General features: G+C 37.5%; 2 protein-coding genes across 7 annotated transcripts; both read left to right on the top strand.

Moving 5' to 3' along the window:
• Nucleotides 1–1,598: 1,598 nt before the first annotated feature.
• LOC116062630 (galactose-specific lectin nattectin-like) lies at nt 1,599–20,808 on the top strand. Of its 4 annotated transcripts, XM_036004002.1 has the most exons (9): nt 15,836–15,955; nt 16,101–16,153; nt 16,469–16,531; nt 18,067–18,156; nt 18,945–19,079; nt 19,742–19,856; nt 19,965–20,022; nt 20,281–20,406; nt 20,503–20,808. In XM_036004002.1, the coding sequence occupies exons 3-8, from the start codon at nt 16,469–16,471 to the stop codon at nt 20,360–20,362; spliced, it is 543 nt and encodes a 180-aa protein (XP_035859895.1). In that variant the 5' UTR covers nt 15,836–15,955; nt 16,101–16,153; the 3' UTR covers nt 20,363–20,406; nt 20,503–20,808. The 4 variants fall into 4 exon arrangements, with proteins under 4 accessions (XP_035859894.1, XP_035859895.1, XP_035859896.1 ...); XM_036004001.1 differs by lacking the exons at nt 15,836–15,955; nt 16,101–16,153 and adding an exon at nt 1,599–1,720; XM_036004003.1 differs by lacking the exon at nt 16,101–16,153.
• LOC116062631 (ladderlectin-like) lies at nt 1,978–20,808 on the top strand. 3 transcript variants are annotated; one of them, XM_031317337.2, is made up of 6 exons: nt 1,978–2,085; nt 2,783–2,872; nt 3,705–3,839; nt 4,752–4,863; nt 4,946–5,026; nt 20,635–20,808. In XM_031317337.2, the coding sequence occupies exons 1-5, from the start codon at nt 1,993–1,995 to the stop codon at nt 5,008–5,010; spliced, it is 495 nt and encodes a 164-aa protein (XP_031173197.1). In that variant the 5' UTR covers nt 1,978–1,992; the 3' UTR covers nt 5,011–5,026; nt 20,635–20,808. The 3 variants fall into 3 exon arrangements, with proteins under 3 accessions (XP_031173197.1, XP_035859901.1, XP_035859899.1); XM_036004008.1 differs by lacking the exon at nt 20,635–20,808 and adding an exon at nt 20,094–20,230 and having other exon boundaries at nt 4,946–5,023; XM_036004006.1 differs by lacking the exon at nt 20,635–20,808 and adding an exon at nt 5,078–5,101 and having other exon boundaries at nt 4,946–5,023.
• Nucleotides 20,809–21,346: the final 538 nt, after the last annotated feature.

The following is a 21,346-nucleotide window of genomic DNA, read 5'->3' as shown; positions in this document are numbered from 1 at the left end:
ATCAATCAGCAATCAATTTCTCAGTAAATCACTCTCTTAGGTGCTGTTATATTGATGAAGACAAAAAAAATAAACATCAGGTTTCAGTCCAAAGGAATACCTGACCACGGTAAAAGGTGAGTGAATGCAGCTTCCCACGGCAAACGAGCTGACGTCGTTCTTCAGACCAATCCTTGAAAGGTCACGGCACCATTGTAACGGGCGTGCATTGTCTTTAACAGTCTTATATCAGGCTCGATGCACGTCCATTAACCCTAGTATGTTCTGCGTTGTGTTCTATGTTGTGCTGAGTGAAGGAAGGACCCGGACCACGACCAGCTGCTGGTTGCTCTTTTAATGAAGGCAGAACAGTGGCTTTATCTGTACAAATCAACAGGAAAAACACATAAGGCTCTGTAACATGCAGTCTTCTCCACATAGCACACAGGTCTCAAGTTCCTCCTCTCAGCTAGTCTGGCGCGGACTGCACATACATACATGACTGATAAAACTTTTAGTATCAACAGCAAAAATACTTTTAAATAAAAATGTGAAAATGAATTAAATTAATTATAAAATTCCCCATGTATTTAACATGAATTTCTTTGACATGCTTAATACAAATCAGTGTAAACAATATGCCAGATGAATTATAATGAACATTATGCACATACCTGTACGAATCAACAGGAAAAACACATAAGGCTCTGTAACATGCAGTCTTCTCCACATAGCACACAGGTCTCAAGCTCCTGTTAGCAGATAAACATACAGAAAACCCTGTAGACTAGCATGTGGAAACATGTCTACTTTAAAGCTTGCAAAAAGTCTGTTTACAAGGTTTATATTCAATTGACACATTAACTCCATGTTCACAACCTAGAACTTAACATTTATACATGCATAAAACATGGTTTGCATTGTTCAAAAACCGAAATAAATGTTTAAAAATGACGGGCAAAATAATACATTACCTCCTCTCAGCTAGTCTGGCGCGGACTGAGAGAAGCACCTGAATGACGGCACAAGGCCTGCGACCTCTTAAAGTGACAGTACAGGTATTAATACCTTGGTCTGAATACACCATTCAGGCATAAATATAGGCAATAAAACACATCTTAAACTTATAGAAAACAATATTCATCAGGATTTGGTGAAATTTCAACCGTAAAAGTAATAATATAATTTCAGCCCCGTTACATCAGCAAAGGTAATCATATTTCAATTTATTATCAAAATTCCATCTATTTTTACTTCTAATAATAACTAATTCTGTCTTTATCGTGAAGACATTTTGGGGGGAGGGAATGAGTCCCAAGTGCAGGAGTTATAGTTCCTCAGGGTCTTTATCTCAAGGGAGGGGACAAAGTAGCAGGAGATTGGACAGAGAATCGGCGCAGCGGGGGCGGTATTACATTCACTTTACCGCACCATTGTGATAAAAAATGAGAGCTGAGCCAGAAGGCAAAGCAGTCATTCATTGTCTGCCATTTCCTTGTCTGCAATTTGTTGACTTTGTTTAACTTCTTTCCACAGATTGTGTCAGTCTTTCCGTTTGCTTTGTTGCTCTGTTTGTCCAGGGGACTGTTGACTGCATATGTTATTAGTAAATCAAGATGAGTTTAACCTAATTTGTTATTATTGGGTGTTTAATAGTATTCAGATCTATGACATTTTCTTTCAGTGACAGTCATCAGCTTGTTCTTCTCCTCTGTGTCAGCCAATCACCACCTCAGCAAAGGTAATCATATTTCAATTTATTATCACAATTTCATCTAATTTTACTTTCAATAATAACTAATCCTGTCTTTATCAAGAGGAGATTATATATTTTGATAAAACTTGGTGTATTTAATTATAGACATTTTAAATATTAGATAATCTATCAAATATTAAACCATATCTTCATTATATAATACACATATAACTAGAAGAATACTTTATTTTGATAAATGGCTCATTAATGATCAATTGCAAACATTCATTGTCTGACATTATTTCCTTGTATGCAGTATGATGACTTTGTTTAACTTCTTTCCACAGATGACATCAGTCTTTCCGTTTGCTTTGTTGCTCTGTTTGTCCAGCGGACTGTTGACTGCATATGTAAGTACACTCTTAAGAAATAAATCACTAAAATAACAGATAAAGTTCTGGAAGGTCACCCTGGACTTTGTCCTGTAATGAAAAAAGGAAATTTGGTGTGTAGCTACAGTAAAATACATTTTCTTTTATTATAAACAGTTTTTAAAAAACTGTTAACAATCTTCACTTCTGAGTAAATGTTGGCCCTGTTCAGCAGATGTTATTGCACATATAGATACAAATGCTCGTATGATGATACTAATTACTCATTAAAACTGCTGCTGGTAAGTCTCAGCTTTACATTTGTGTTAATAAAAGTTGCACTCGTAAATGTGCATTCAAAATTGTGAGCTGATAAAACCTGTGCAACAGGGACCATATTCATATAACATCTAAAGCTAAATGTAGCTCTTAATTGGCTAAGTTAGATGGTGATTAAACAGTAGAAAATCAGTCCAGTCTCCCCAACCATGAAGGTCATTGGCTGTCAAAGTATTGTGTAACTTATAATAATTTGACATTTTTGTGATCACAGTGTTGTGAAGAAAATAAAACGTCCTGCCCAGGTCAGAACAGTATCTCTGACTTGTTGGGTTGCTCTGATTGTAGTCTTGCATTGCCAGCTCTATCTCCACAGCGCTGCGGAGGAACAATCCCATAAATGAACAGTTGTTGATATAGACTAGACTGATTGTTTTTGACGTGTTTGTTCATACAGGGTCAAGCTTCCTGTCCTCCTGATTGGACTCAGTTTGGCTCTCGCTGTTTCGCTTTCTACAGCGAGACAAAGACCTGGATTGATGCAGAGGTACAGCAGTTCTTTCTATCATAACACATGTATTCTTAATACCATTGTACTCTAATACTTTACTGCAGTAAAACTACTAATACCACACTGTAAAAATACTCTGTTAGAGTAAAAGTCCTGCATTGAAAGTATGTCAGTATCACCAAGAAAATGTAGCTAGTTAAAGTATTAATACCAGTAACTAAGTAGCCTGCATTTACTTTTAGTGTAATATAGTATTACAGTGTGGTATTAGTAGTTTTACTGAAGGAAATGATCTGAATACTTCTTACACCACTGATTAAAAGTATAAAAATGTTACCTCTGACTGTAAAACTTCCCTGAGATCTGTTAAAGGAGAATTCCGGCCAATTTTTACGTTAATCTTGATCGCTGTAATTATGCGAATACTGACGATAGAAAAAAATTCAGCCGAATCGGTGCTAGCAAACATGAGTTGCTGAAGCTACGGCTACGAGCTTCCACTGAGCTAAAACTGCAGTTGTCGGGGCATGTTTTAGAGTGCCTTTGTGCCTTTTGAGACACAAAATGCAATTAAAATGTCAACATGAACAGGGCCATTACGTGACAACAAGATGCGTTTTCAACTCAGACATTGTTTAAATTCACCTACCCTGTCTCGATCCTGCTGGTAGCTTGCTCCGTTTTTAGCTCAGTGCTTGTAGACGTAGCTGCAACAACTCAAGTTTGCCAGCACTGATTCGGATCGGGTTTTTTTTTTTTTTTTTACATGAAAATTGCCCGGAATGCTCCTCTAACAGATCTCAGTATAATGTGATTATGTTTTTGTTTCTTTCTAAATGTTTTAAACTGATTATATTGTCTCCATTAGACCTTCTGCCAGACCGCTGGTGGGCATCTGGCTTCCATCCACTCAGATGAGGAAAATACATTCCTCAAAGACTATATCAACCAAGTGACTGGTACATACACACAGGCCTGGATTGGAGGCAGTGACGCAGTGCAGGTGAGACTTTTATCATCACACAGGAAGTGATGTCACTCGTCTCTCAGCCTGTTCTCATGAAGCATTCATACATATAGCTGGAAAAGTAAATCACTGTAATCCCTATGTATTCCACGTAGTTATTACTGTCAGCAGCAAATTGACTGCTCCTGTATGAGAGCGTGAAGATCCTCAGAGGGAGGAGGTCGGGGGGATGTTTGGCTCCTAAAAACACAGGACTTTCAAGAGGGGAGCAGAGTTCATGTCCTGGAAGAAGTTAAGAAGAAAACAAAAGACTTTCACCCAGTTAACAGGTGTTAATGTCCTGAAGAAGTTAAGTAGAAAACAAAAGACTTTCACCAGGAAACAGGTGTCCATGTCCTGAAGAAGTTAAGGAGAAAACACAAGACTTTTACCCAGGAAACAGGTGTTCATGTCCTGAAGAAGTTAAGGAGAAAACACAAGACTTTCACCCAGGAAACAGGTGTTCATGTCCTGGAGAAGTTAAGGAGAAAACACAAGACTTTCACGCAGGAAACAGGTGTCCATGTCCTGATGACGTTAAGGAGAAAACACAAGACTTTCACCCAGGAAAGAGGTGTCCATGTCCTGAAGAAGTTAAGGAGAAAACACAAGACTTTTTCTAATCTTAACTAGTCATTTTTGATTTTCTAAACTTTACTGTCGTCACTGCATGACGCTCACTTTTTGTCTGCTAAACAACTATAACTCTGAAATGACCGTCACTTCACGGTGATCTGTACCCGGCTCACAGTCACCTTTTCTCTGCTAAATTTAACTATAAAGACCGTTAAACTTAACTGTCATGTGACCGGTAGAAAACAAGGAGGATCCTCTTGTAGCCTGAATGAGTATTACAACAAAAAAAACTCTTGATTTCACTTTGACTTTAAAACAATCTTTCTCCACCAGGTGTTTACATGGATGTGGACTGATGGATCCAACTTTGACTACACAAGCTGGGCTGCGGGGGAGCCTGACGATGCCGGTGGAAAGGAGAAATGTCTTGAGATGAACTGGAATGGTAAAACAAAACATTTAAAACATCTTTTTGTATGTTGCACTTTTAAATATAAAAGTTAAATGGTTGGAAACTCTCTCTACAGATAACTGGAACGACTTGACTTGTAACAACCCACTTTCTTTCGTGTGCTCCAAGAACAGCGTGTAACTCTAAGGCGCCATCATGATGCCTCTACAGCTCATCTCTAATCTCTATCATTGATTCTCTTTCGGTTTCAGTTTGTTCGGCAGGCAGAAAAATATGAACAGCGCCCATTCATCTGATAAAATATTAACACACTAATTAGATTTCTCTCTGAGTTATTGTTCAGATGGATATAACTCGTGTGTACGCTAAATTCCCTTGAGCAGACGTTAGCTTAGCTTAGCATAAAGACTGGAAACAGGGGGAAACAGCTAGCTTAGCTTAACATAAAGACTGGAAACAGGGGAAAACAGCTAGCTTAGCTTAGCATAAAGACTGGAAACAGCTAGACTGACTCCGTCCAAAGGTAAACCTACCAGACATGAGTAGTGATGATCTTTTTATCCAAAATGTCCAGATAGAAAATAAAAGTGTATATTTTGTCTGACCTTTCTGTGATACAAGAGGAGAATGCAACTGTAATAACACTTCATAATAACTATTAATAATTCATATAGTCCACTGGTTTAATGAACTGGTTACTTTTTATTCTTAAAACTGATGTGTTGTATTCTTTATTCAGCTGATTTCCTTTATTATATAATCAACTAAGCATTCAAAAATAAAAGACATATTGTCACAAAAACAGTGTCCGATCCTGACTTATTGAATAGTATCAAATTATTATATTCTTGGCAGTATTTAATTCCGTTAATAGGTTAAAATACTACAGAAAATCCAAAATCCGAATGAACTCATTGATGAATAGATTAACTAATAAGATAACGTTTATTTTAAAGTGTAAGACCACATGAATGTCCTACGGGATAATAAAGTTTACTTTGAGTTTTTAAAGAATGTATGAGACACACAGCTTAATGCCTGATTAGATATATGTATGATCATCTTGCAACACCAGGGGCTGGAACTCAGAACCTTTGACAACGTTAGCAGGTGCTGATCTCAGGGAGCTATCATCTGATGACACAAATGGCCTCACAACATTTAGTAAACAAGGGGCAGGACTGCATGAAGATGCTGAATTTTAAACTTGTTAAAAATGAATCTCTTACTAGAAAATTGAGAGAATTTGTGTACTGTGTTTAGACAACATATAGATGCCTGTAATGTATTTTCACAAAGATCAATTAGTGACAAACTGATGTTTAAAGATGCTCTGTTTTGCATTGACTGCAATAGCGTAGATGAGGACACAATTCTCGCCACTGTCGCACCAAATGCTTGCTCGTGGGAAATTTAAATTGATTGGTCTTTGTAAATTATAATGTAATCTAGACCTACTCTATCTGTAAAGTGTACTGAGGTAACTATCACTTTTTAAAAAATTACCCTTCTCAGATAACATTCATTTTTTAAAGATAACATTCTGAAATGTTGCACACTAAATCAGAATCAGAAAGGGTTTTATTGCCAAGTACGATTTTTAACACATACAAGGAATTTGTTTTGGTGTTGGTGCACGTCACACATTCTCTAGATTAAATCTACAGTCACCTCAGAATTTTGTGTTTTTTTCATGAACATCAAAGATTTAGTTTCTAAGAAGTTGCAGTATTTGTTTACACTACTGTATGCAGTAACACTTTTCAATGCACTGTGGGCTCATCTTTTTATATTTCTAAACTTCTAATGAACGTTTTCAACTGTTAACCATGAATATGACTGCTTGCAGTTACTGTAAGGTAACTTAACTCTTACGTACAATGAAAATATTTTCAGCAGATCTTCATCGCTGGCATAAAAGAATTGAATAAATAGAACATAGTTAAGTAAACAGAACACAGACAAAGGCAACTAGACCAATATGAATACATGCAAAATATCTACATAATATCTTAAATAGTAACACATGTTTAAAAACCTTTAAAACAGTGGTTAATGTAAGTCAGCAGCATGAAACGGATTGCACAACAGGCAGTGCCTACAGCTCTGGGGAAAGAAGCTGTTTTTCAGCTCATTTGTTTTATATTTTATAGCTCTGTCCCTTCTCTCAGAAGGGAGGGGTGAGAGCAGGCATTGTCCAGAGTGGGATGGGTCCTTTATTATACAGCTGACTTTGTTTTTCAGTCGGCCAGTGTAGATGTCCTGCAGATGGTGGTAGTGAGGTTCCGATGACCCGCTGTAGATGTCGCTGATCCTCCTTAGTGCAGCTTCCGTACTACATATAAACAGAAAATCCACCTCTTTTTGTATTCATGACATGTTGACATAATAATTATTATAATTAGATGTGCAAGGTTAGAGACCAATTCTAGCACTTGGTCAGATAGATGTGTGACACAAAACTGGCTCTCATGACACTATTATGACAGTGTAATGGATAGATTCTTAGACCTCAAGTAAAGTGATACCATTTTGATGTCATTAAGATATCATGAAGGATAAGATGTGTCTCAGGTGTCATTGCACACCAAATCATTGTCAAGACAATGGGAGTTCATGTTTTGCTGACATTACATTACATTTGCCACAAAAAGCTACTGCTGCAGTATTGTGCAATACAACCTTTACCCAGAAAGAAAATTGAATATTTTTTTGTTTTGTAACGTCATGAGCAAGGTCAACTAACACTCACACTCAGAAATTAAACAACAAAGCAGTTTAATACATCAACATTGACATGTACATCACAAGGCATTTTCGTCCACATCTGACAGTCAGCAGGAAAATAATAAAATGGAGATTTTGCAAGGAGATTCAGCAAAATTATATGAATAGATTTGATAAGTGAACACTGATTACTTCTGTACCTTTTTGATTTCATGCACCAGTCGACCGAAAATGCCGTCGTGATGCAGAATTCCCAACCAATAAAACCATTCAATCATCTTGAGGTGGATTTTGAGGGACTCCATTGTCCCATTTCCTCTGAACCGCCATATTTGTTTTTTGAAAGTCTGCCACGCCCTCTCAATATTGTGAGTGTGGGCTCCGTTATCTGTGTTTACAAAGTTCTGTTTATGACAGACACTAAAAATGGTACCACTTAAGTTCAAAGAATGTATTTGTATATACCTATTATTCATATATACCTATTTTAATTTAACTGTTTCTGTACAATGTTTTTTAAGTGAAAAACTGTTGATGTTAATTCATTAAACTGCTTTCTTGTTTAATTCCTGAGTGTGAGTGTTGAGCTTGGTCATCGTGTTACAAAACAAGCCTTAACAAAGATTTTTACATCACATGATAATGTGTTAGGAAGGTAATTTGGTGTGCAATGGCACTTCTTAAGACATGTCTTATCCTTCATGATATATTAATGACAAATCAAAATGGTACCACTTCACTTGAGGTCAAAATATGTATTCGTTACACTGTCATAATGGTGTCATGACAGCAAGTATTATCTGTGATGGTTATGGACATTTCAGTTTCCTGTTTTGGACATTTGTTACCTGTTTGTACATTTCTGTTGCCTTGTTTGTAAATTTTTGTATGTATATTTCTGTTGTGTATATTTCTGTTTAGTTATGTCCCTGTTTTTTTCTGTAGGTTCTGTTCCCCGTCTTGTAAATGTATTTTGTGTATTATGATCTGTGTATATTTTGTTGTGTATTTTTCGGTTTTGCACTTCCCTGTGTATGTTCTGCTTCCTGTTTTATTTTGATAGTCTGTTTTCTGTCTTGTCTTGTCTAGTTTTACTTTCTGTGTTTTCCCGCCTTTGTTGATTGTCCTGCTCCGCCCTGATGTGTTTCACCTGCTGTATCACCTGTTCCTCATTTGTTCATTACCTCATGTATTTAACCCCTGTGTTCCCTTTGTCTCTTGTTAGATCATTTTGTATCCATTTGTATCTCCTCCCGGTCAGTTCGTGTTTTTCCTGTGCCTGTCGCCTGTCTCTGCTCCCTGTATTCCCTGTTCTTGTTTTTGCACGTTGGACCTTTTTTGCCTGTTGACTTCAGGACTTCCTTTGTTGTTTGCTTCCCTCATTTTTTGTCCAATTAAACCTCTGAGTTAACCATCTCCTGCCTGCCTACCTCTCTCTCTGCATTTGGGTCCTTTTCCCCTGCTCACCATCCCATTATCCATGATATCTTAATGACAAATCAAAATGGTACCACTTTACTTGAGGTCTAAGAATCTATCCATTACACTGTCATAATAGTGTCATGACATCCCGTTTTGATTAATGTCAAGTTGTCATTACAAAGTCATCCCAAACAAATTTAATGCCAACTTGTCATGACCAAGACAACTTCTGGTAATGTCACTTTGATTAATGTCAACTTGTTTTAATCAAGACATCCCAAACACTGTCAACTTGTCATGACAAAAATGGAATGATGAACACAACTTAAGTTTCAGTTTCGTGAAAGTTTGGAAGAGAGCGCGGGTGTTGGAAGATAATATAGGATAATGTTGCTGTACTTATTTCTAAGTTCCTAGAATTTTGTGCGTGCAGCTACCAGTAAGTAATACTGATGTTTGTTCGTTTTACCTCATAATAATTGTTCAGATGGATATAACCAGAGATGGGAAGTAACGAAGTACAAATACTTACTGTACTCAAGTAGATTTTTCAGCTATTTTTACTTTACTATATTTTTTTGTGGCGACTTTTTACTTTTACTCCGTACATTTTAACATGAATATCGGTACTTTCTCCTCCTTACATTTTACAAAATTGGCTCGTTACTTTAGTTTTGTACAAGAGGTCGTCATGTCGGAGAATAGCACAGACACAGGCCTCACCGCGAGCGGGCGCGCGCGACACACGGAGCAAAAAGAAAAAGAGACTAGCTGTCCGGAGGATAATCAGTTGAGATCCTGTGTGTGTGTCCTTAAGAACTGTAAGTCGTATAACTTATGTTGTCAGTTCATTTAAGCCTGTTGTTGTATTGGTCTACAGTTCTTGCAAATTTAAAATAAGTTAGCAGGTGATCAGTCAACTGGCTTCATGACATCAAATAGACAATGTGCAGGACTGCTTCAAAATGTTGATGTTGAAACACTGTCACTAATTTCACTTTGTCTTGACTTTTATTAAGTCGAGCCAGGTCAATGGACTTGCAAAGCACATGCAGGATTGTAATATATATATATATATATATATATATATATATATATATATATATATATATACATAATAAAACTGTTAATGAAAAAAATTTATGAAATGCTAGCAAGTGATTAGAATGTCTTTGTCTAGACCAGTGGTTGAATGTTACTACTTCAGTTCAAATGTTGAGGTACTTGTACTTTACTTGAGTCTTTTCTTTTCATGCCACTTTTGCTTCTACTCCGCTACATTTCAGAGAGAAATATTGTACTTTTTACTCCACTACATTCATCTGTTACAGCTTTAGTTACTAGTTACTTTAGACATTAAGATTTCTGCCACAAAACACATGTAGTTTATAAAATCTGATGTTTAATTCTAAAGTAAACTAGCCAACAATATAACGGCTACAAGTCCAGCTGAGATGATTAGACCATTAAACACACAACTGGTTGAATCCTTTAAACTTTCTACAATGGGAGGATTCTTCTTTACTTTTAATACTTTAAGTAGATTTTCATGATGATACTTCCACTTTTAATAATAATAATAATAATAATAATAATAATAATAATACATTTAATTTATAATGCACTTTTCATCAAAGATCTCAAAGTGCAACAGGTTAAAAACAGAAAAAATAAAATAAAAAATAAGCAGTTTAAAATACAACAAAGAAAAGAAACAAAAAAGAAAAAATTCTAAAGGGGACCAAAAGCTTTGCTAAAAAGAAATGTCTTAAGACCTTTTTTAAAACAGTCAGTGGATTGAGGTGCCCTCAAGGTGTCAAGGAGGGCGTCCCACAGACAGAAGGCCCTATCTCCCATTGTCCTGAGTCTGGTTCTGGGTAAGTGGAGGAGGTTGGAGTGAGTGGAGCGGAGGGAGCGTGTTGTGTTTTGTGGGTTGATAAGTTCTTTGAGGTAGGGGGGGCCATGTCCATGGATGCATTGGTGTGTGAGGAGGGAAACCTTGTACTCAATCCTGGTGGAGACGGGAAGCCAGTGGAGTGAGTGGAGAATGGGGGTAATGTGCTCATGTTTCCGCACTCTCATCAGGATCCTAGCTGCAGAGTTTTGGATGTACTGAAGCCTCTGCAGACTCTTTCTAGGAATCCCAATGAGCAGTGCGTTACAGTAGTCCAGTCTGACTTTTACTTAAGTAACCTTTTTAATGCAAGACTTTTACTTGTAACAGATTATGTTTAAAGTGTGGTATTAGTACTTTTACTTAAGTAAAGTATCTGAATACTTCCGTCACAGAGTTCTAGACAACATATAGATGCCTGTAATTTATTTAATTAAGCCTACCCAGGTTGACTTAATAACATGACTTTATTAAACTGGTCTGATTGTTAATATGAACAGGTGTGTTAATGCAGACACACATTTAAAACATGCAGGGCAGTTGTCCACATCTTAATACCTGAATAGATATATGTTTGATCATCTTGTAACACCAGGAGCTCGAACTCAGAACCTTTGACACCGTTGGCAGGTGCTGATCTCAGGGAGCTATTATCTGGGTGATGACACAAATGGCCTCACAACATTTAGTAGACAAGGGGCAGGACTGCATGAAGATGTTACATTACATGTCATTTAGCTGACGCTTTCATGCAAAGCGACTTATAATTGCTAATATATCAGAGGTCGCACGCCTCTGGAGGAACTAGGGGTTAAGTGTCTTGCTCCGGGACACATTGGTTGATGTATCGCAGTGGGAATCGAACAGTGTCTCCCACACCAAAGGCATGTGTCACATCCACTGCGCCATCACCACCCCATGTTGAATTTAAACTGCTGTTAAAAATGTATCTCTTACTAGAAAATTGAGAGAATTTGTGTACTGTGTTTAGACAACATAGAGATGCCTGTAATGTATTTTCACAAAGATCAATTAGTGACAAACTGATGTTTAAAGATGCTCTATTTTGCATTGACTGCAATAGCTTGGACACGATTCATAATTCTTTTTAAAATTCACTTTTTTAAGATAACATTCTGAAATTGTGCACACAAAATCTGTAAAATCTATTCTATATTTCTAGTACTGGAACACATTTTTATCTGCAGCAATAAAGTGTCAACTCTCAGACAGCTTGAGGCAATTGAACTGTCCAATCAAAAGTATCAGAATAGCATCTAACTTTACTAAATGGCTGTGGCTGGAAATGGCAAAAGAAGACATGAAAAACATGCAATGCAACAACATTAATATTATTCAACATATGGCCTAGCCTTTTACAGAAAATATTCACGTCTAACTCCCAATGTAACCATGAACATTTTCACAGTTAAACTGTAATTTAATCAGACATTTTCTTTTGCAGTAACTGTAACACATTACATTTATCTTTATTAACTCCGTTACATGTAACTAGTTATTCCCCAACACTGTTTAAAAGCCAACAGACAGACGGTGATGTGTTAGCTCAGGGTCTCCAGCAGAGGGCAGACATCTTGTTTTATAGATCCAGCTGCTGAACCTCTGGATCTGATGATGTTTCTGCCTCTCAGTCAAGGGTGTAGGTTTGGTTTACACATTGATGGGCGGACACATTATTACTGGGGGGTCTGGGGTTCGTCGCTCATAAATTATTGTCTGTCAAATTCTTCATTTCCTGCATTCTGGAGAACTTTGATGCAACAATTTATGGTGCAAATGTCTTTATTTATGTGAGGGAAAGTATTTTTCTCTTTTATTGTTCAAAACCTTCATATATCGTGTTTCAGGATGTTTTTTTAGGAATCATCTCCATCTCAACAGCTAATCTGTTAGATAATGAGACCTTGTTAAAGCCAGAAGCTCCATTGTTTAAATCTACATTAATCTATCTTTATTTTTCACTTTCTGTTGTGTTCTTTAATTTCACACACTTCTATTTTGACGTACATGTTTCGCGCAATGGGTATTTTACCTCTTTTCGGGAGTGGGTTTTTCACATTTTTTGAGGGAGACAAATCTACGTCTTCTAAATATTGGGGAGGGGACATACCCCTGCTTCCCCCCTGAAATCTACACCTATGATCATCTCATTGGATCAACTCTGTCACACTGCTCACAGCTGGAGACCTCTGATAATGAATAAAGCTATATCATCATTATTTATTCATCTTTTTCATGCTTAACTAAACAGAACACAAAGGCAACTAGAAAAATTATGAATTAAGGCAAAATATATACAAGTTATCTTAAATAGTAAAACCATTAAAACAGTGGTTAATGTAAGTTAGCAGCATGAAAAGATTGTGCAAAACAGTGATTCAAGTTCTTTCAGTCTTTGGAAGTGTGTGTGTGTGTGTGTGTGTGTGTGTGTGTGTGGGGGGGGAGGGGGGGGACCGGCTGAAGTCTATCATCACTTCCTTGGTCTTAGTTATTAAGGTCTAGGTTGTTATGCTGACACCACTGAGCCAGAATTTGTACCTCCTCTCTGTATGCTGTTTCGTCGTTGTCTGTTTTGAGTCCAACTATGGTGGTGTCGTCCGCATATTTGATGTGGGGTTGGACACAGGGGCATAGCCATAATTTAAAAGGTGCCCTGCCACAAGTATTTCATTCCTTTGTGGTAATGTCTGAAGTTCTACCATGGAAAAAATGCCTTAGTTACCTTATTTCAACCCATTCTAGCATGGTATAGAAAGCCTGCAGGAAGACTCTGTGCCAGTTCTCATTAATATTCAACGAGCTAAGCTGCTTGACTGGCTATCAGCATCCTTTACCCAGCGCAACTGAATACTGAATAGTAATGAGCTTAGGCAACACCACGTCAGACTGACCAGATTTTGTAATTGGCCTGATTTCTCCGCTGATTTCTTTTCAGTGGCTAGAGCTGACAGAGGAGGTAGCAGTTAATTTTCACATTCACCACATAACACAAACACATATGGACCTAACATATTTCAAAAAATACAAGTAAAAACAGTTTTGTGTGGCAGGGCACCTTTAAGAAGTGAGGGGGACAGATTGTTCAGGTGGAGGATTTTTAATGAAAGATCCTTATCCATTTGTCTCTCCAAATCACGGATTCCAACTAGCCTACATTCATTTATGATTGATTGAGACACCCACATTTTCAATAAACCGTTTCATACTGTTTTACTGCCACGGTTTTAGCCGTATAGCCTAAATTTGGTGACCTCAGGCACATTCGAGTGCCACTATTCCATCATATACACTGATCTTAATTATTGCATATTTAAATGAGTTTTCCTCCCTATATTTTTGTATATATTTGTATTATACATTATTTTATTATTGCCTTTGTCTCTATGAGTCTATCAACCATCGGACGCATCCTGAGTAACGTGCACACACCTATTTATGGTGCATTCCAATCAACTCAGACCTGTTGTGACATGGTATCTTTCTTTGTGCAATTCTCTACAGCTTTGTCTTCATCAGAATCCATTGGAGTCACTGTACTAGCAAAACTGCTTCCTTTCATTCTGCTCTTTGACTGCGGTTTAAACTTGTTGGAAGTATTTAAGCCAACAACCTGTAGGCTTACACCATCAACAATTCCAAAGATTGGGTCTGCCAAGACTCTCACGTCTCTCAAGAAATGCAGTCATGTTTGTGAAATTAGCTCTGTCATTTGAGGCTTCCTAAATGTCATGAGATTTGGCTCTCCCTCGTTCCCTGAGCTTGACGAGCTACTTGGAAATAACCATTTAAATGTTAGTTGGTATCTAACTCTTGCGTGAACTGAAGTTCTTCCATCACATTACAACATCCACACAGGAATAATGCATAAGCTTGGAGGGCTTTGACATCCTCAGACTTGATTGTTGTCCAAGAGAAGAAGCTTTTTCTATATATGCAGTAGCAATTATTTACTCGTTACCAAAATACATCTTTAAGAAGACCCTTAGCCACAATGTAGCAATGTTCAGGAGCCATGTGTTGGCAGCTACATGGTCTCAGTGCACTTTACAATTAAAGGAACACTGAAATATCAGAGAGCAACAAAACAATTGAGCAGCATTTCATCAGTAATAATAAACAAATACAGAACCAGCATCATAAGAGAATAAGACACAGAAAGAATGGTGTGTTATGGTTGGCTATAGTGTAATGAGTAGAGGTGGGTTTTCAATCCCACTATGTGTGTGGTATGTGTGTGTGTGTGTGTGTGTTTAATATCAGTTGATATTAGCTTTTTTAACTTGTAGTGGAAGGCCGTTCCAAAGGTTAGGGGCATGGTAGGACAAGGCTCTTTAACAACCTGATTTTTTGTTTACTAGGGGAATGACCGAGAGACCAGCATCAAAAGAGCGGAGAGTGAGAGCCAGATTGCCGGTGTAAATGGTTTAATAAGCTTAGATAAATAAGGTGGTTAGGTGGTATCATGTTTTTGACATGTTTTTTTTTGCCTATGTGCAGTTCTGAACATCATTTCAGAACGATTCATGGGAATCACTCCAACAGCTGGGTTATATAAATGATTGGAAGAGCATGAGGAGTATAAGTGACCTTATATGGAGTTGTTGTTTCCGGGATGTCGAATGAGAAGTGTTTGCCTGTTTTGTGGCTATGTGTAAAAGAAATAAATGCTGAAGGAAAGTCAGTAATGTTTCTGAAGAAAAATTACTTAGGGTCTTTCGATTGAATAAGGATCTATTATTGCACCAAGAGGTGGCAAGTTAATTGGCTAGTCGCTGGTCTGTTCGGGCCAGTGATATTGTTTGTGCCAATCAAAGTGGCAAGTCAGTCATTTGTAATGTGATGCTAACATTAGTTGCAAATCTATCTAATGTTGATTAGCAATGGTTACACAAGACTGCCAGCACCTCCTCCCTAACCCTGATCTACCTGCCCTGGGGGGGATGTCATGTTGGACACTGGACTGTCAATCATGACTAAGACCACTCCCCTTTCTAAGGTATATAAGGACCTGTGACTCTCTTTTCCCTCCAAACCAAACCAGGCAGAACAAAGAGTATTAATGTGAGTATAATGGATATTTCAACTTGTGGTGTTATCATTACCAATCAATGTTTGATATATTTGGTTTATACTAGATTGTAGAAAACTAAGTATAGATTGTAGTAATAATAATAACAGTATTCAGATCTGTGACATTTTCTTTCAGTGACAGTCATCAGCTTGTTCTTCTCTGTGTCAGCCAATCACCACCTCAGCAAAGTATTTATATTTCAATTTATTATCACAATTTCATCTAATTTTACTTTTAATAATAACTAATCCTGTCTTTATCAAGAAGACATTATATATTTTGATAAAACTTGGTGTATTTAATCATAGACATCTTAAATATTAGATAATCCATCAAATATTAAACCATATCTTTATTATATAATACACGTACTAGCAGAATACTTTTATTTAATAAATGGCTCATTAATGACCAATTGCAAACATTCATTGTCTGCCATTATTTCCTTGTATGCAGTATGTTGACTTTGTTCTTCTTCTCTTGGGGTTATCTTCTTTCCACAGATGACGTCAGTCTTTCCGTTGGCTGTGTTGCTCTGTTTGTCCAGCGGACTGTTGGCTGCATATGTAAGTACACTCTTCAGAAATAAATCACTAAAATAACAAAAAAAGATCTGGTAGCTCATTACCCAGACTTTGTCCTGTAATTTAAAAAATATATTTGGGGTGTAGCTATAGTAAAAAATACATGTTATGTTATTATAAACAGTTTACAATCTTTACTTTGAGTAAATGCCGGCCCTGTTCATCAGATGTTATTGCACATATAGATACAAATGCTCATATAATGATGCTATTTACTCATGGTTTTTCTTACTTCCTGGTTGTGCTGTTTGCAGAGCATTAAAGTCAAGGTGCTGCCTTCATGGGAATGGGTCGTCAGAGTATCATCTTATATGAACTCCGTACTACAGCGTTATAAATCGGTCTTATCTTGAACTTTAAAGTCGTCATTAAACATTAACTTAATTTATTTTGCATTATAATAAGGCTATGAACATAGCCATGGAACATTTTCCATTCAATTATATGATAATAGGGCCTGATCATTAATATTCAGGGCAATTAGGCTACAGCTTACAAACCCCAATTCCAATGAAGTTGGGATGTTGTGTAAAATGTAAATAAAAACAGAATACAATGATTTGCAAATCTGTTAAAACCTATATTCAAATGAATACAATATAAAGACAAGATATTTATTGTGCAAATATTCACTTAAATTTGATGCCTGCAACACATTCCAAAAAAGCTGGGACAGGGGCAAGAAAAGACTGGTCAGTTGATGAATGCTCAAAAAACATTTTCTTTGAAACAGTCCACAGGTGAACAGGTTAACAAGCAAGGATGGGGCGAGGTCCGCCAGTTTGTGAACAACTGCGTGAGCAAATAGTCTAACAGTTTAAGAACAACGTTTCTCAACGTACAATTGCAAGGAATTTAGGGATTTCATCATCTACAGACCATAATATCATCAAAAGATTCAGAGAATCTGGAGAAATCTCTGCACATCAGCGGCAAGGCAGAAAACCAACACTGAATGCCTGTGACCTTCGATCCCTCAGGCACTGCCTTAAAAACCAACATCATTATGTAAAGGTTATTACCACGTGGGCTCAGGAGCACTTCGGTAAATCGTTGTCAGTTAACACAGTTTGTCGCTACATCTACAAGTTAAAACTCTACCATGCAAAGGGAAGCCATATATCAACTACACCCAGAAATGCCACCGGTTTTCCAAACGCTTATTGAGTGTTGTTAAAAAGGAAAGATGATGTAACAGTGGTAAACATGCCCCTGTCCAATTCAAAATGAGTGAATATTTGCAAAAAAACAATAAAGTTTATCAGTTTAAACATTAAATATCTGGTCTTTGTAGTGTATGCAATTGAATGTAGAGTATTTGTAAATCAATGTATTCAGTTTTTATTTACTTTTAACACAATTTCCCAACTTCATTGGTATTGGGGTTTGTATTTGATGTGGTGAGGGACCTGGACAATGGATGTTGGGGGCGCTGGCCCAAAACAGGTTGAGAACCACTGACGTAAAATCGTCGATATACACTAGTCTGATTGTTGTTGGCTTGTTTGTTCATACAGGATGCACCTTCCTGCCCTACTGGTTGGACTCAGTTTGGCTCTCGCTGTTTCAGTTTCAACATCGGACCAAAGAGTTGGCCCGATGCAGAGGTACAGCAGTCGTAGCTATCAGAAGATATGTATGCTTAATAACAGTGTACTAATACTTAACTGCAGTAAATGTTAAATCCACATCATGTGAAAAAATACAATTACAGTAAAAGTCCTGCATTGAATATGTTCCTTCAGTAAAAGTATGTGAGAGTATCATCAGGAAATGTAGCTAGTTAAAGTTCTAATACCAGCAATGGAATGTAACTAAGTACATTTACTCCAGTACTGTACTTCAGTACCAAATGTTGAGGTACTTGTACTTTACTTGAGTTTTTTCTTTTCATGTCACTTTCTACTTCTACTCCGCTACATTTCAGAGAGAAATATTCTACTTTTTACTCCAATACATTCATCTTACAGCTTTAGTTACTAGATTTCTGCACACAAAACACATATAGTTTATGAACTATGATGTTTTATTCTAAAGTAAACCAGCCAACAATATAACAGCTACAAGTTCAGCTGACATGATTAGACCATTAAACACACAACTGTTTGGATCCTTTACACTTTCTACAATGTTTTAATACTTTAACTACATTTCCCTGATGATACTTACAGACTTTTAGTGAAGTAACATTTTTACTGCAGGAATTTAGTATCTTTTACAGTGTGGTGTTAGTAGTTTTACTGCAGTACAGGATGTGAATACTTCTTCCACACCACTGATTAAAAGTATAAAAATGTCTCCTGTGACTGTAAGACTGCCCTGAGATCTGATAATAATGTGATTATGTTTTTGTTTCTTTCTAAACATTTTAAACTGATGATATTGTCTCCATTAGACCTTCTGCCAGACTGCTGGTGGGCATCTGGCTTCCATCCACTCAAATGAGGAACATATATTTATCAGGAACTACATTAAGGGAGTGTCCGGTTCATACAGGCATTCCTGGATCGGAGGCACTGACGCAGTGCAGGTGAGACTTTTATCATCACACAGGAAGTGATGTCACTCGTCTTTCAGCCTGTTCTCATGAAGCATTCGTACATATAGCTGTGAAAGGTAAATCACTGTAATCTGTATGTATTCCACGTATTTATTACTGTCAGCAGCGCATTGACTGCTGCTGTATAAGAGCGTGAAAATCATCGTAGGGAGTAGGTCAGGGGGATGTTTGGCTCCTAAAAACACAGGGCTTTCAAGAGGGGAGCAGAGTTCATGTCCTGAAGAAGTTAAGGAGAAAACACAAGACTTTCACCCAGGAAGCGGGTGTTCATGTCCTTGAGTGTTTTAACCCTAGCCATAATCTTTTTTCTAACCTTAACCCTTTTTCTCAGCTAAACTCAGCTGTAACGGCCTCTGAAAGGACGTAACCTCACGGTGCTCTGTACCCGGCTCACAGTCACCTTTTCTCTTTCTGCTAAATTTGACTATAAAGACCGTTAAACTTAACTTTCATGTGACCGGCAGGCGGTCGCCTAATTTCATACGATACCATACGAACCCGTTCATGACAATGCGTTGCGTCTCTCAAGTTGTTGTAGAAAACAAGGAGGATCCTCTTGTGGCCTGAATGAGTATTACAACAACAACAACTCTTGATTTCACTTTGACTTTGAAACCATCTTTCTCCTCCAGGAGGGTACGTGGTTGTGGTCTGATGGATCCAAAATGACCTACAAAAGCTGGAATGCGGGGGAGCCTAACAACGCTGGTGGAGCGGAGAACTGTCTTGAAATGAACTGGGGTGGAGGTAAAAAAAAACATTTAAAACATCTTGTCGTATGTTGCACTTTTAAATATAAATGTTAAATGTAATCAACATTTTGTCAACATAATTGGTTGTAAACTCTCTCTACAGAAAACTGGAACGATGGGGCTTGTACCAACCAGCTTCCTTTCGTGTGCTCCAAGAACCTGTATGTGTAACCCTAACGTGCCATCATGATGCCTCTACAGCTCATCTATAATCTCTATCATTGATTCTCTTTCAGTTTGTTTAGCAGACAGAAACAGCTCTCTGCTGACAGATGACTCACTTTCACTTGTTTATTATCTGAAGAGTTAGGGAACAGTTCACATTTGGGTTTAAAATTAGACAGAAACTGGCTCACTGAGCTGGACAAACACAAATCAGTAATTGGACTTTTAATCTAAGTTGTAAACTCTGTCTACAGAAAACTGGAAAGACGCACGTTGTACCTACCAGGCTTCTTTCGTGTGCTTCAAGAACACTTTCTTCAATGTGGGGCAGCCTGACAATGCCGGTGGAGCGGAGAACTGTCTTGAGATTAACTTTGAAGGTAAATAATATATTTAAAACATCTTGTCGTATGTTGCAGTCTCAATCTAAAGATTGAAATTAAATGTAAATCATTGGTTGTAAATGCTCTCTACAGCAAACTGGAACGACTGGGCTTGTACCAACCAGGCTTCTTTAGTGTGCTCCAAGAACCTGTGTGTGTAACTCTAACCCACCATCATGATGCCTCTACAGCTCATCTATAATCTCTATCATTGATTCTCTTTCAGTTTGTACAGCAGACAGAAACAGCTCTCTGCTGACAGATGACTCACTTTCACTTGTTTATTATTTGAAGAGTTAGGGAACAGTTCACATTTGGGTTTAAAATTAGACAGAAACTGGCTCACTGAGCTGGACAAAAACAAATCAGTAATTGGACTTTTAATCTACAGTAAATAACTAACACACTAATTAGATTTCTCTCTGAGAGTTATTGTTCAGATCAATACAACTCTCATGTGTGAACGCTAAATATGAAGTTCCTTCAAGCAGACGTAAAGACTGGAAACAGGGGGAAACAGCTAGCTTAGCTTAGCATAAAGGCTGGAAACAGGGGGAAACAGCTAGCTTAGCTTAGCATAAAGACTGGAAACAGGGGGAAACAGCTAGCTTAGCTTAGCATAAAGACTGGAAACAGGGGGAAACAGCTAGCTTAGCTTAGCATAAAGACTGGAAACAGGGGTAAACAGCTAATTTAGCTTAGCATAAAGACTGGAAACAGGGGGAAACAGCTAGCTTAGCTTAGCATAAAGACTGGAAACAGCTAGCCTGACTCCGTCCAAAGGTAAACCTACCAGACATGAGTGGTGATGATCTTTTTATCCAAAATGTCCAGATAGAAAATAAAAGTGTATATTTTGTCGGACCTTTCTGTGATACAAGAGGAGAATGCAACTGTAATAACACTTCATAATAACTATTAATAATTCATATAGTCC

Source organism: Sander lucioperca, chromosome 8, assembly GCF_008315115.2.
Source record: "Sander lucioperca isolate FBNREF2018 chromosome 8, SLUC_FBN_1.2, whole genome shotgun sequence".
NCBI lineage: Eukaryota > Metazoa > Chordata > Actinopteri > Perciformes > Percidae > Sander > Sander lucioperca.
This window is presented reverse-complemented; position numbering and strand designations above follow the sequence as displayed.

Bases quoted from the DNA above. Each gene is read 5' to 3' on its own strand.
- LOC116062631 (XM_031317337.2), top strand. From the start codon at position 1,993: ATGATGACTTTGTTTAACTTCTTTCCACAGATGACATCAGTCTTTCCG. The intron at 2,086-2,782 runs GTAAGTACACTC...TTGTTCATACAG, and splicing joins GCGGACTGTTGACTGCATAT to GGTCAAGCTTCCTGTCCTCC. The intron at 2,873-3,704 runs GTACAGCAGTTC...TGTCTCCATTAG, and splicing joins AGACCTGGATTGATGCAGAG to ACCTTCTGCCAGACCGCTGG.
- LOC116062630 (XM_036004001.1), top strand. From the start codon at position 16,469: ATGACGTCAGTCTTTCCGTTGGCTGTGTTGCTCTGTTTGTCCAGCGGA. The intron at 18,157-18,944 runs GTACAGCAGTCG...TGTCTCCATTAG, and splicing joins AGAGTTGGCCCGATGCAGAG to ACCTTCTGCCAGACTGCTGG. The intron at 19,857-19,964 runs GTAAAAAAAAAC...CTCTCTCTACAG, and splicing joins TGAAATGAACTGGGGTGGAG to AAAACTGGAACGATGGGGCT.